At 42.3% G+C, this 15,833-nt stretch overlaps 1 protein-coding gene across 8 annotated transcripts in view; it reads left to right on the forward strand.

The window, feature by feature from the left end:
• The window catches only part of TSC22D1 (TSC22 domain family member 1), a 91,521-nt gene that overhangs the window by 73,037 nt on the left and 2,651 nt on the right, over positions 1-15,833 (forward strand). The window contains exon 1 of one of the 8 annotated variants that reach the window (XM_068182209.1): positions 2,918-3,424. The exons of 5 other annotated variants lie outside the window; for them this stretch is intronic. In XM_068182209.1, coding sequence (XP_068038310.1) covers positions 3,384-3,424 — 41 coding nt within the window. In that variant the 5' untranslated portion in view covers positions 2,918-3,383. Of the gene's footprint in view, positions 1-2,917; positions 3,425-15,257; positions 15,591-15,833 lie in introns of those variants that run through there. 2 more of the 8 variants (XM_068182208.1, XM_068182211.1) reach the window with 2 other exon arrangements.

Consider the following 15,833-nt stretch of genomic DNA (forward strand, 5'->3'; position numbering starts at 1 on the left):
AGGTATGGAGAAAGATTGTTCTCCTACGTGGTATCGACTGTGCAGCTTTACAGGCAACAGAGATGGCAAGAAGGCAGCAGCATTAGGGGAATGGCATCTTAAAGTCTATCAGCTCTCTTGGCGCAGTTCTGTGGGACACATTCTTAGCTAAGCCTGACTGCCTCGGCTTAGCATTTCTGATATATGGGATTGTGTAACCAGCAGTATTCATTAGGAGTTATTGCTGTACCAAGACTCCAACTCTGGAAGGATATATCAGGATGCTGCTCAAAGTAAAATTTCTGTTTTGGTTCAGCTTTTTGGAATTCGTTTTGAGCATTCTTATAGTCAGTGTGATACTTCAGCTCTTTAAAATAAGCAAGATTCCATGCTATAAGTAATATTTCATTTTGAGTACTGAAGTTACTCAATAATATTGGGTCAGACTTTCTCAGTAGTTGTTTATTAGTGTCATTGCTGTTTCCTTTGTTCCTTGTTTATTTTCCATTGAAGTCTGTTGACTTTGATTCACCTCTCTCTTATAAGTGGTTGTAGCCACTTGAAGCTTTCAAGAGGAGCTCTGCTTTCAGAGTAAACATCCCTCTTCTAGGGCTGTTATATTAGTCTGCCTCTACTCCAAGGACCAAGATCCAGGAATACAACTGCTCCACCACCTGAGTGGTCCCGCCTCTGTGCCTTTTCAGTGGGAGAGGAGAATGCTAAAATCAGCCTTGACTGTTACCTGTTGTATTGTGGTTTTGTATCTCTGTAACAGTTCTGTAATGTTTTGCCCCTTCACCCCCCATTTTCTCCCGGTGGTTCCACCCCGAGCTTTCCCGCCTTTCCCTCAATGCCAGTCTCCCTGAAAATGCTCAGTCATTCCCCTGTCCCCTCCCCGTCACCCTGTCCATCACTTGGCTCCTCATCCCACTCTCCCAGAATCTTCCACCTTGGGCATTGAGTGAGTGGACGAGGGCCAGGGGTCCCTCCCTTGAACTTCCCCCATTGGTTTGTGTGTCTGTCTGTCTGTCCTTCCGCCTTCCACTCCCCCGAATTCCCCCAATGGGTGGTGGGCATCCCTTCCCCCTGGTTACCGCCCCGGTATTTGAGCTCTTGCGAAAGCCTCGAGGGCACTTTCAGCTGTGGATACAATGGCATTCGGAGCTCCTCAGAGCTCGGATTAAACCTGAGACTTTTTCCGGGCCTTGAGTCGGCTCCCTTATTGCCTCCTCGGACACCGCTTCTCCTCCATACAAGGCAGACAGCGCAGCGCTCTGTCTTAGCTGCTCCCCGAATCTCCTCGAGACACAGGGGAGTGTCCCCTGCAGCTGACCGTGCCTCTGCCGGGCAGGCGAAGCCAGGGAGCTTCAGGGCAGGCACGGCTGCAGTTGCCTATTCCCATGCTGTACTGAGAGAGATGGACTAGATATAATAAGAGAAACATTTATTGTAAAGTGTAACTTTTGAGCTTCAACTCCTTGGTGTGCCTTAAAAAGAACATTATGCTCGGTCCTTGTTAAGACAGGCGTAAAAGGATCTGGGAAAACTGTTTAGAAATATTCTGCCCTCCTTCACAATTAGTACATCTGAAGCTCCATTTAAGTTTTCTGAATTCCCTCTAGGCTTTAGGAATGGGGAACTAATCCCACTGCACCCCTCATTTCCAAGGGAAAACAATTTGCATTTTTCTTTTCTTTGCTTCCTCTCTACCTCCTAAAGAAAATATTCCTTGTGTGTGATGGTAGACCTCTTAGTTCTAACTAGTTGGTTTTAACACTCCCTTCCTCACCCAAGTCAGACCCCTTTCTTTTTTATTGTGTAATACCTACTTCTCTTGCCATCAATCACCTCTTCACCACCTTGGCAAGGTACAGCAGAAGTGCAGGTAAATAATGTATGGCCGTGCTCTGAGCCAGCTGACAGAGGGCAGGTTTAGATTACATAACAGGAAGCAATTCTTCACAATGAGAATGGTGAGACACTGGCACAGGAGGCCCAGTGAAGCTGTGGATGCCCTATCCCTGGCAGTGTTCAAGGTCAGGTTGGATGGGGTTTTGAGCAACCTGGTCTAGTGGAAGGTGTCCCTGCCCATCACAGGGGGTTTGGAACTAGATAGTCTTTAAGGTCCCTTCCAACCCAGATCATTCTATGATTCTAAGAACTTGTTCAACCCTTCCATTTTGTTTCTTTCCAATGTATTCTTGCAAGGCAAACCTACTTGAGGAGACACATGTGACATCACTTTAGCAGTCAGCAGTAAGCCCAAGTTACATTTGCTAGGTTGGGTTTCTGGTTGTGTCTCTGCATTTGTGTGGTCTTGGTCTGATGGAAGGGTGTAACCACTGCCCATGCTCTCTGGTGTGGTGGGGGTTCCTATGCACTTACTGCAAGTGGCTGGCTGTTTCTGTGGTAAGGGTTCTCTCTCACTCTGCAGCTTGCCTGTGGAATAAGGAAATTAATCTTCTTTGCTTCTCTACAAGGTACTGTGGGCAGTCAACTTCTCTTCCCACAGAAAAGCATTCAACAGGGTCAAGGAAGGGAAATGCTTAAGTTGAAACAACGTAGGATAATGGTATCTCTGCATATAGGCTCCTGGTTACATGGCAGAGAGTTACTACAATGCACCAGAACCTCCTCATGGCAATCTGTATTTCTCTGAGGAAGAATATGCAGTATGTGAATGAATTTTGGTTTGATACATGATGAGTTGCTATCTTTATCTGACTAACTAGATACATGTCTCCAACTCTCATCACTGGTTCTTTTTAAAGTAGCAGTGACGGACAGGATTTGTCTGTGTAAAATATTTTCTGGCAAACAAGCTACTGTCACTTTCGTGTCTAATTAGAATTGCCATTAAGCCTTAGAACTTTGATGTGAGAAACAGTACAACTTGTGCTGCCTTTCTCTAAGCAGAATTAGCTACCTGTAGTGATTAATATGTGCTTCACAAAAAGTGGGAGCAAGTTGAATCAGCTTTAGAGTTGACGAATTTGGCATTGCTGAGAGAAGATGCGTTTGTTTGAGATTTGAAAATGTAATCATGAAGATTTTAATCTCTTTTGATGCTTTATGTAACAGAACACCATGTGCCCTCAGGATCTGTGGTGTCACTGTTTGCCCTTCTTGTTTTTCTTGATCATGACCAACCAGTGTTAAACTCAGCAAACTTTGAATTTAAGCAGGTGGATAATCTTTAACGGGCAAGGCTTTGCGATTCTTAAAGTGCTGCAGAATTCAGGACCTGTAGTTTATAGTGGAATGCTAATGCTAATCTTACAGCCACTGAGGACTGAGAGGTATTTCTTCTGACCCCCCATCTGGGGAAAACTAATCAGGAGGTATTAAATAGATACATCAATGAAAGTGGGACTTCTCCAGAAACAAGTGCCTGACAAAAAATCATGACAGTGTTATTCTTGGAACTGGAACAGCATCTGAAGAGGTACTTGTAAAATTTTTAATATGCAGACACTTGATTTATTTGTTTTAATTTTTGGGGGAGGTTCCTTTATTTTGTTTGCACAAATATTTAATACTTCTAAATCAAGGTGCTTGGCACTTGTTAAAACTATTTCAAGCCAGGAACATCATACTGGTTGAGAGTACTGTCATGCAGAGTTGATTATTTATTCAGTGGAAATCCACATGCCTTGAAATATCTTTACTGCAGTATTTAAAATAATCCGTATTATAAAATGCACTCTTACAGTGCTTTTATTTCTTTCTTTCAAAAAAATGTTATTCCAGTTATTAAAAATATTAAGTAATGTAATATTAAAAGAAAAAAAGAGAATTTGAAAAAACAGGATTTGAAACTCATTATCAAGTAAGTTTGTATTCATTCAAATACTTTTCAATCTAATATGCACTATCTTCTGTACTGTCACATGATTAAAGAAAAGTTTAGTTATTCAGTCTTGTTAAATGTTTGGAGAGAACTGAAATACAGCTTGGTCTTCTGCAACCTCCATATTTACAGTGAAATATGAACTGCATGCTTTTGATGTGGTTCTTTCTCGTGTTTAAAATAAATACCAAGTAACTTGGTGAATTGGAAGAATTATTTTGCTGAGTTAAAAATTCATCACAGTGAAGGGAAAAAATGCCCTGACTCTTCATGTTGCAGAGTTGTTTTTCTTTTTGCAGAAGGAAAATACCCATCTGTGGGAGGGAGCATGGAATTTGTTCCATTCTTCTGATCTCTGAACTGGTGCTTTTGTTATGCCACACCCTTAAAATCTAAACCCCTTGATCTTATATAAATGTTTACCTATATCAACTAATATGTTTAACTTCATATTTTTGTCACGTTATGTTTGTGGTATTGACTGTGGAGAACAGCTTTCCTCTGCCAATGGTGTCACTTTAAAGAATATAAAATTGTACATTGGAAAACTTATTCTAAAAGCTCAATTTTAATTTTTTTTTAGTAATTGACACTTTTTGAAAACATGTTGAACTTTCAAATGAACAGTAAAATTGTAGTAAATTAATCTGAATGCTTAAGGATAAATATAATATTCTATAACAACAAATGATATGTAATGGGAACAGTTATGTTATGTGTGAGCAGCATGTGTATACAATAATATATTGGTATCATGTATTACTGAACAAGGGAGGTAGTATGAAGGAGGTTGTTTCCTACCATCAACCAAGCTATTTCACAGAATGTGTAAAGAAAAAGGTGTGGTGGAGTAAATGTGTAATTTTCTTTAATCTTTTTGCATTATTAAAAGGTTTTGTTGTGACTGACTTTCACTGATACACACAGGAACATGATGCAGCACTTCTAGTCATAAGCCAAAGTCTGCATCTGCTAGCATTATACAGAAAATGTGGACAGTTTCTCCTGTAGTCTTACTCTGCAAGCTGCTCTCTGTTTAGTTTTCATTTGCCTTTGTTTTCTCTAGTTTCTCTTGCAGAGATGCTGGTTTTCTCCTGGTTATTGTTCAGTGAATTCAAGGTGGCTGGTTGTCCTGTCACCAAAAATAGCAAATGCTAAATGGCGATTGCAAATGGCAGCCTTTCTTGGCTAATATTGCATGTGACTGTATGTTTTTTCTCAAAACTGACCCTGCTAGATGCATGGGTCAAATACAAAGAAGCATTTAGCTTTTTCTGGTGTAGATGTGGAATTTGAGAGTGGATGCAGTTGTGTGTGGCTTTCTGGAGGAAAGAGAAACAATTCTGGGGTCAGGCATCTCATTTAAAACTTAGAGAATATGGATACAGTTGGGTGAATCTTTGCCTTCTTGCAGTCCTTGGTCAAGGGTAGTTTACAACGTACTGAGAAGGACGCTTAATAAAATTAAATACTTTATGCATATTTTGCATTTTAAGGCTGCCAGAATGAAGTCCAAGAGTCAGAGTTTATTCTCTGTAGCTCCATCAAGTTGTTTTGGAAAAGCAATCCCAACGTCTATGTGCTGTTGGGGAACTGTCTAGCACTAGACAACTGGAGATGGTGATTGTATATATGGGTGTGCAGGAACTCCAGCCTCTTGAGAAGTGCAGACTGCAGACAGGTGGCTGTGTCCACTTTGGATGTACACCATCATCTTTCCATATTCATACAGAGTGAATGGTGGTGTGGCATCCTCCATATTTCTTTTTGAAACTTGGTTGGAAGTGCTGAAGATGTGAGCAGGGAGGGTGGGGGGAGATAAACACAGGTCAGAAGATACTTCAGCCTTTGGTTACGGCATAAACTGGAAGGAGGGAGCACTGGGTACATCTGCTAACTCTTAGGATGGGTAAAGTGGGCTGTAGTTGGTTAAAATACATAAATATTGAAGGCAGGCATGAAAACATCTGTCTTGCTGTTAGATTTAGGTCATCCCTATCAGAACATCAGTAATTTAAATCTGTTAAAAGCATACCTGAGTCTCTGACAGGTGGACCTGGCAGTGTTAGCTTTTACAGTTGGACTCAATGATCTTAAAGGTCTTTTCCAACCTAAACAATTCTATGATTTTATGATATCAAAGGACAGAAAACTCACTGTATTTATGAGCTAATGTTCTTACTCTTTTAAAAAAAGAGGCTTTAATTCATCATTAGGCAAATATCAGGTAGTTGTACTTTAATATGAATAAATAAAACAAAAGTCTTAATAGCTTCTTAAACCTAGTGTTTTCTCTATTTAAAGGTAATTTTTCACTCAAGTCACATCTCAGTCCTCCCAAGGATTTAAAGGATCCTTTGAAGTACCTTGACATCTTTCAGTCTATCAGTATAAGTAAACTCCCCCAGCCTCGGAATCAGTTTAATGTTTCTGTTCTTCCTGCTTCAGTTTATTGACAACTTGTTTTAAAATGCCGAGTTCTTCAGAAATAGAATTGAAAAACAGGTTTGGGCAAACTAATCCAAGTCAGGAGCCTATCTGAGTGGGCAGCAATGCTACTCTGTCACTCAAACATTCACTTACAAATATTTTTGTTTGTAGTTGTCATGATTGTTTGTACCTGAGCTGTGGATTGATGTTACTGTCCACCTGGTGAGGGCCTCTATCAATAAGCAGCAGCTGGGAACAGTCAGAGAGGAATTCCCCTGTTCTGTAGCTTGTGTGGGAGGAGGCATGCCTCCCTGGATGGGAGATTGCCTAGTGTGGGTGTTAGGAGAGATCCTTCTGTCCTCTGTGCTCGGTGAACAGCAGTGGTTCCTTGGCTCTGTCAGGGAAGCTGGAAGAGGGGATTTAAATTCTGTGTTGCAGTAGGGATTTTCTCTCCTTCCCATATATTGAGAGTAGTGTGACAGTTCATTGTGTTGATGCTGTAGAAGAGTGGCTACTGGGCTAACACCCTGTGTAAGAATGAGGAAACGATTCCTGGGAGCTATTTTGGACTCCATGCATTTCTAACTGGGTTACTCAGACTTCTGATACTGCAGTTACTTTGGTTTTGTTTCTGTGGGGATTGGGTTTTGTTTTGAATTGTTTTAAGCCACAGAGGTTCAAGGTGTCATTATAATGGTAGTGGTTTCTGAAGGATGAAGTAATTGTTTTTCAGAAGTTTTAGGTGCCTGACGTAGTATGTCCACGAGCCTTGGACCTTATATACACAGAAGACCCTTGGACATCTAATAAAATGGTTTAGGTGGATATCCACCAAAAACATGTATCATCAGTTTTAGGGAGAGGACAGGAGTGCTTCATAAACAGGGTGCCACTTGTAAATGTAGCCATCACTGCATAAAGACGATTACCCAGATAATGATTAGGCATGACATGATAGGCTGCAATCTTTCCTTCGCAAGTTGTGTATTAAAAGATAAAGAGAACATCTTCTGCTGTTTGCAGCATGTCTGGCTCAAGGGCAGCTAAATGTCAGTGGTGTGTGCCCTGCATGGCCACCATGGATCCAACAGTCTCAAGGTACTTGCTGCTTTTAAGCTAGAAGATGCTGTCCTGTGGAAAATTAGAGCTTCTTACTGCCTGAGGTTCCTTTGCAGGATCAGTAGGGTACTGAGAAAGGCTGGATCCTATGTGAAGGAGAACCAGGACTTCAGGATATACAGCCTTCTGTAGATGACCTGGCCCCATGCCAGCTGTTTGCAGTCTCTGGCCTAGAAGGTGCTCCAGGGACGTGTTCAGAATATGCTGAGCCAGCACACCTGTGTTCTGTTCTCTTTGGTTTGCAGTGTGGCAGGGTTTCAAGAACGAAGTGTTGTGCTAAAGTAGGTAATACATCCCTAAAGCCACAAGGCAGTCAGGTCAAATTAAAATTTCGATCAATCTGTTCTTTAGGTAATTTTTAAGTTTTACAGCACACCTCATTTTATAGTCTTATCTACTTTCCCAGGTATCTTGTATTCTATTTCAAATCAGTATCACTTTACAATTTATTCCTTCAGCAAGGAGAGTGTAAATGGAAATACTCTGGGATTTCTGTGATTGTGAGTCAGCAGGATTTGTGTCTCTTAAATCACTGAAGCTGTGCCTGGATTAAGAAGCCTGGGAGTGCTTTCCCACTCCAGAGTTGAGCTCTACCTGTTTCTCAGTGCTGTACTTACTGAGTTGAAGCATCGGCATTCATCAAATTCCTCTCATATGCTTGTTTTCACAGATGGGGGGAAGGTACAGTTTAAGCAGGAAATTATCCCACAAATGCTCAACTCCGTGGCTGTTAAAGTAAGATTTTGGGATACACTGTACTGTGCAGTAAATCCAGTCATATTCTTATTTGTTTGTGGAAATTCTCCCATGCTTCCTGAATGGTAATGGAAGTAAATGGGGTTTGATTTCTAGAAATTAAAATCTCCATTCAGGTAGAAAAATACCTTTAAATAGGCTACAGTAAATTCAGCCTGTTAAAGTACAGTTCTTCTTGGATGGTACAGAAAGTCTTGAATTTTTCCTGTATTTTCTTAGGAACTCACCAAATTATGATAAACTCTGGGTTGTGGCATTACTAGAGCAGAGTATTTTGACCACTCAGAGGTTAGGAAATACGGCATTTCAAATTTGTGTAATATGCATGCATTGGAGCCAGGGGTGTTAATCTTAAAGTCATGTACCTACTTATATATTGATACTGCTGATACGTGTGAAGCCATTTGCTGGTGATTGCAGAGACTGAAACTGGGAGTCTAAATGGACAGCTGGATAGGGGTCTGTTGTCTTAAGGTATCTGCTGAGGAAGAAAAGTGGCATTGAACTCTGAGCTTATTGTCTTTATTTTTCTACACATAAACAAGTTGCAGCGTTGGGAGTTTAATGTTATTGAACAGAATGACCTTAAAATGGTTCTGCACAGCAGGGTGGTAACGAGGGATCTGCCACCACAAAAGCTGAGAAGTGGCCGATTTTCATCCTCGTTCACGGCAGATCGGTTTCGCCATCCCGGGTGCTCCCTTCCCACACTGAGGACTTACCTTTTGTTTCTGTACTTTTCATCATCTGTTCGTAATAATTTCTGTAAAAGCTGGGGTAGGGAACTTCATTCCCAGCTTCCTGAAGACCATAGGACAACTCTAGTTAATTGCAGGGGTTTTGGCTTTTTTCCTAGCAACCCTGAGTTGGCTTCTAGTGTGACAGGCTTCTGTGGGAAACACAGGCAAGTGTCACACCAAAAAATGGCCATCAAAGGGCAAATGATATTCAGTGGGAAGTGTAGACCAGCTGTTAATGCTATATAAATACTTTCTTAATAAGCATGAGTAAGTTATTAGCTGATTCAAGATTTTCAATATAGTTTCAAGGATAACAATTAGAAACAGGGGAGGAGGTGGGAAAAGAGGAAGGAATGGACTAAGGAGTTAAAAAAAGACATAATGGATGTAAACTTTATAAGGGGCTGGGGACAGGGGAAATTAAGGGCCTTAAGATCCTCCATCTCCCCCTTCCACAATTAGCAGTACTCAGTAAGACATAGTTTTCCCATTTCATTTCATGGTGTGGCTTTTCTGCAGCCTTAAGGAAACAGAACATAATACAAGTTCAAAAAGAATAGAAAATTACCCTTCTTAGTTACAGGTTAATTTGGCTGGTTTTTAATTTGATTACTAAAGCCATTGTGTACTATTGAAGGTAACCTGGGGTGGGTGGGTGTCAGCCACTGTAGCTCCTCCTGGGCTGCTTGTCCCCTGGGTCAGAGATGCTTTTTAATACAGGGCATTTCATCTTTCCAAATGCTTGTCATGTCAGTGTGCTAAAACACTCCATATACTTGCCATGTTTGTTATGTAAAGTGTAACTTAAAATGATCCAGTGACTCTTTCCTTCTCTCCTTCATTTGATTTTGGAGTATGTGGTTGAAAATCTGTTGTACAGTTAGAAGTAGGATTTGTGTAAGTGGGTTTTGCTTTGGGGTGTTCTTGCCTTTGAGAAAAGCTTTTACACATGAGAGGTACACAGAAGATCAGGGAATTGAACACTTTTTTATGCATTAAATCTTAAATTATTGAAGCCAAATTTCACATAAAGGAAAAATAAATTTGGGCAGTGAAACTTAAAGGTTGTAACATTTAATCACTCTTCTGTATATGCTAGTTTATGAACTAAACTTCTTTCCCACATCCATCCTGGGGACAATGTCAGCATGCAGTGTGACATTGTGTGCAGCTTTCTGGACGAAATAAAATATTCTTGGCTCAGATGTCTCACTTAAAACGTTCAGGATGCTAATTTCACCTGTAGTAAAGTTAAATGTTTCACACCTACTCATTTAAAGGTTTCTGAAATCAGGAAAGCCTGTGATTCTCAAGCTGCATGTTACTGCAAATGTATAACTTCTTTAAATTTGAAGTGGAATAGCATCTGGATGTCATTTCAGGTTTTGACTTATGATAGACCTCAGCTGGCTCTGTGAGGGACTTAGAAAGTCATTGGATATGTACAGAGCACAGACCTTCATCTCAACTGCATTGCTCGATGGTTATCTATGGATGATCTTGGGAAAGGGGATGCCCTACATCCCTCTCCAAGCATCCAGATTTCTTTAGGGTGGCTCATATTTCCCTGCAGAATTCTCTGTGATGGGTAACAAGTGGGTCATCTCTTTGTTTGACTGTATCCAGGTATTTGATTATAGACAGTATGTTTTGTTTTGTCAGCATTAAAATTGGTAGAATCATTATAATTCTCATTAAAAATAACAAGGATTGACTTGGTAATTAGTTGCCTGTCAAAGAGAAAGAGAATATCCTCAGAGGAACGAATGAGAACATCTTGTTTTTCTTTTGATCTTACATGGTTATCTTCTTGCTTTAAATGCAGCCTTCTGTCTCCAGTGCAGAGCTCACAGAGTGATACTTCTGTGTATGCACCAAGATCAGAGATACTGTCAGGTTATTTCCAGAGCCCCAGTAGGGTGTGTGTATTCTTTCCACTAAATATTTATTTAGTTATGCTTGCACATCTGGAAAAAAGAAAAAAAAAAAAAAACATTAACAAATACAGCTCTTCATTTTACTAGCATATTGCATAGCTTTCCCTTTTATCTGTTTTTCCTGGGACTAAACCCCAATTTCTAGCAAACTAATAAACTAAATTGTAGATGCAAATAATATTACCATGGGGAAGGGAAAGTTCACATTTAGGAAAACTGAGAGAGTACTCTCTTGTAGAAAGAGCTTTTTCAATTTAGCAGAAGTACATAAATTGAAATAGTGGAATTCAATCTAGAAATAAAATACATGTCTTTTGGAGCTGAGCAGTAAGTTCTTAGCAACTTGGTTTCTTTAAATCAAGATCTTAGCTAGAAGTTTGGAGCTGGAAAAGGAAGTTGGCTGAGATTTTGTGATCTTTATTTAGGCTATCTGAAGATGGGGCTTTGTGTGGGAGGTGTTATTTTGCTTGTTTTTTGGTCCTTAGTCTGTTAAAAATATTTATGATTTACTGTGGGAAAGAAAGTTCGTTGGACAGCTTCTCCAGTTATGTACCATTACTGAAATGAAGAAAAAATTATGGCCTATTGAAATAAATGAACCTTGAGTCATTGATGTCAAGTACAGCCAGAGCTTTCTCTCTCAGTTATTAGCTTGGCAGAATTTTGCATAAGTTGGATGCTGGGAGGGTTGCTGTCAGTACACAAAGAATTTTGAATCTATGAATTTTAAGGCAGAATAGTACTCTGCCATTTATTCTCCATTTTTAGATGCCAAGTGGAATGCACAGTCAGATGTCAGGTAGAATCTAATTACTGTAGCCTTTTCTTGAGTAAATAGCAGATTTTATTTTTAACCTCTTCAGTACTTGCGTTCTGCAGTTGAAAGCTGTAGCTGAAGTTCACAAGATCTCAGCCTGTCTGAGCGTAAGATGAAAGTGTGCTGTGACAGCAACTGCTGTTTTTCTAATACGGTTTCTGGTATGGCATCTTTGTAACACCATCAAAAGATGAGATTTATTTTGTGTTCAGAAGATGCTTATCGAGGGCTTTAAATGTTGTCATCTGAAGGGAGCGTACACTGACAAGGTACTTACAAGATAAATGTTTTAAGTTAGAGAACTTTTTAACACGTGGAGAAATATGACAAACCAGACTTGCATGGAGACAAAATGATTCTGTGCTGTAGCTTACCTCATTATGTGCTTAAGATGAAAAGCACTTTCTTCAAGTGCTTAGCATGAATAAATTGAGAGAAGAGGAAATGATTTAGTGGGAGGAACAGTGTTTAAGAGCTGAAATATTACAAAAGGTGACATGTGCTAAAAAGTCTTTGAGTACTGTTTGTATGTTCAATTTAAGAAGTCAATTTACTTGAGGATCAAAGGTGCTGGTGAGCTACTCGTTTGCTGTATCGGACTCTACTGATTTCTCAGGAGCCCATCTCGAGTCTTCCTCTGTTACTTCATGCAGTTTGTGAGCAGCAGGGGTGCTCTGTAGATACGCAGGTTTCCAAAGCCTGTGCTAACATGAATTTGTCCAACTCAGTGCATGCCGAGAGTGCCTCAAACTGAGGAATTCTGCAGCCTTTCTCACCTATATTCCCAGGAATTTAAGCCTTTCCAGAAGCCGAATATCGTGTATTATCTGTCAATGAGGTGGTTATAAGGTTTTGAGTAACACAGTAGTAATCTTGATGCCCTCCTAGAGGAAAACTGAATTTGGAGAACTATCTTCCTTAAATCTTCCATGTACTTTTTTATTTCATAAATTAGATACTTGTTAAAAACAGCAGCAAAAACCCAGTCCTTAGAGTTCAATGTCTGTCCTTGTCAGGCAGATAATGGGGTGTTGAAATGAGAACACTAGATGTAGTGGTGATGTCCCCTCCTCCCAAAAGGTTTCACCCCAGTTTTGGAGATTAAAGTAATTTATATCATGGGTTTTTTTATTTCCTAGATGATCTGCTTTCTCAGCCATAAAGGGACACTTATGGTTTGCTTTTCTGTAGAGTGGGCAAAGAAGAACATGCATATTAATATGCAGTCCCACTTACGCAGCTGACAGCTTTCTGTTGAATCACAACTCTGCTTGTAGGCATCTAAAAATAAATGACAGATTTTGTTAAAAGCCTACTAGAAGTTAATGGGAGATAGTTAATGAGTTTAGTGGGAAATTGATTTAGGATCATATGTGTTATCTCTTCTTTGTGAAGATTAATATAGATTAAAGATGGCAGTGTTGTTGTTCATTTAGTTTGAGAATGGTATAATTTTTCTGTTGTAAATGGAATAATGGCATTCGATAATTATCAGTCGTTCTGGCAGAACCAACAACCATCTTGGAATGAAACCATGACTTTATTTCTACATGTATGAATGAAAACAAATGCAATTGTCTGCTGTTTGTCCTGCAGCAGCAAAGCAGGAGTTTTGAGGGATAGGCCTGTGAGTTTGCTATCTTCAAGTTCTTTTTAAAAAGCCTGATTAGCCTGATAGGACTTAACTGTTTTTGCACCTACTCTGCCCTTTTTCTGATAAAGAACTACAAGGCACGGAGGTTGTCCCAGAGCTTTTGTCCAACTGCAGTTTTGTTAATTGTGCTGAGTAACTGCCATGGGGAGGGCTCATTTGAGACATTACTGATTTTGAAGCCCAACCTGTCATAAAACATGAATTTAGATCAAGTCAAGGAGTTGACAGAGATTCCAGTACAGCTGATGTGCTGCTGGCACTGCCTTGTTACACGGCTCAGCTAATCCCTGGTGTGTAGTGAGCAACCTCTGCAGAGAAAGTGCTGCGGGGAGGTGTCGGTACAGCACGTGGCTCCCGGTGCTTGTCCCTCGGCGGGGAAGCTGGAGCCTGATGCCCATGTTTGAATGCGTTGCTTCAGTTTCCTTGCTGTCACGAGTTTGCAAGTCAGTACACAGAAGGGTTTTTCTAAAACACTTCCTTTAATTTTCAGCCTGTTAGGTGTTATCCTGTGTAAATTCCCCACATATCCAAAGGGTGGGATGAGAGCCGTGCCCCTGTGGGATGTGAACCCTCTCTGGTAGCAGGAAATTGGCTGTGAGGAATTTTTATTCTTAAATGTGACCTACCTGTGAACAGGATTAGTTTGTACTACTCTGCTGGCATTATTGAATGAAGGAATAGTAGTCTAGGACAACATAAATAAACTAAGAAGGATGATGCAGATACGCAAATGCCAAATTTAGCTTTAAGATGATTATTCCATGCCTCCTGGCTTTCCTGCTTTTCTGGGACCAGCACTGGTGATGTATGAGACGTGTAGCTCTTGGAGAAGTTAGCTGTAGAGAATGGAAGAGGTTTTTTACTTTATTTTTTCGCACCTTTAAGTAATGTAACACATGCTGAAAGTGCAGGTCCAGAAAAGAGTGGTTTTAGAGGTTGGCTGTTTCTTATGACAGTATTTCATGGTGGTCTAGTTCAGCCTTGGGTCTCTTTCTAAGCTGTTACTGGTACAGAAGATCACATGGATGGGCAACTGAATGTAGTTGATGTGTTCCATGACACATGAGAGGATAACATTTGTTGAGAAAAACATCACAGTTAGGTGGGAGAAGGATCTTTTCCTAAATTATTAATGCATGTGCTGCAACTTTTAAGAGTGCATGCCTTATGGTGCAACTTAAAAATAAGTGAATAGGCATGTTCCCTGTTACTGTAGAATAATATCAGTAGAAATCCACAGGTTTGTGCCATATGTGCTTTTGTAGCTGATCAGTGGCTGAATGTTTTTTTCATAAATGACTTTAAAGGCTCATAAGGTGTGTGTGAGGGATAAAGGAGGGATCGTAGCTGTCTGAGAGTCGTCTCTGCAGCGTGTGGGTATTCTACTTGTACCGCTTGGCATGGGCGAAGCGAGCAGAGCTGCCGGGTACGGGCTCCGCTTTGCGGGGCTGGAATGTGCGGATTTCGGCTCGAGGCGGAGGTACGGCTCGCTGGATAAGCCGTGGCAGGCGGCACCGGGACTTTCCCGCTGCCGCGCGCCGATAGGTGGCGGTGTCGGCGCGGCCACGGGCAGCCCCTCGGCTCGTCCCGCGCTCCCGCCGGGCCGTGCGGGGCTTCCCCGCCGCTCCTCGGGCCCGCTGATTATTATTATTATTTTAATCTGTTGGGGTTTTTTTTTTTTTTGGTGTTTTTTTTTTTTTTTTTTTTTTTTTTAATTTAAGTCCCCCTCCGTTGCTGCGGGTAGGGCCCGGCGGGGCGGGCGGCGCTGCGGCCCCGCGCGTGCCGGGCTGGCGGAGGCGGCGGGACCGAGCCTTCCCCGCCCCCCCCCCGCTCTCCCGCGCGTGCGGGACCGCTCCGCGTGGGCGCCGCCGGCCCGGGCCGCGCGCGGCGCGGGGGGGCGCGCTAATGAGATGCGCGGGGCGGGGCGGGGCCCGGACAGCGCAGCCAATGGCAGGCCGCGCCGGCGCATAAATGAGGGGGGGGGGCCGGGATGCCCGGGTTTTGTGCTGCGCGGCGGAGCGCTGACCCCGCTCGGAGCCGGCCGAGCGCAGCCCCGCAGGGTCCTGCAGGGTCCCGGCCCCGCCTCGCCTCGCCCGGTGGAGCGGCCCCGCACGCATACACGCCTTCGAGAGGAGCGAGACCTGATATATTTTTTTCTGGGGAGCGTTTCTGGCCGCGGTTGCATGAATGCCCAATGTTGTAGACCGGTGGCAATGGATCTAGGAGTTTATCAACTAAGACACTTCTCGATTTCGTTCTTATCGTCATTGCTGGGCACCGACAACTCGTCTCTGAGGCTCGACAGTAGGTAAATAAGTGTTGTGTCTGAGCGGCTCTGCTGGCGCGGCGTAGCGGGGCAGGTGAGCTCCGGGCTGGCTTCTTTGTCCGGGGGAGCCGCAGCGGCGGCACCGGCGCCCGCCTCTCCCCCCGGAGCTGCTGCCCTCTCCGGCGCTCACTGCTTCTGTCGCAGCCTGCGATTGAGCTCCATCTTTGTGGTCCGTCGGGGGCAAAATGTCGGGATATTTGGTCGGGCTGCGGGCGGGGGGCTCGG

The sequence above is a fragment of the Anomalospiza imberbis genome, chromosome 2, assembly GCF_031753505.1.
Source record: "Anomalospiza imberbis isolate Cuckoo-Finch-1a 21T00152 chromosome 2, ASM3175350v1, whole genome shotgun sequence".
NCBI lineage: Eukaryota > Metazoa > Chordata > Aves > Passeriformes > Viduidae > Anomalospiza > Anomalospiza imberbis.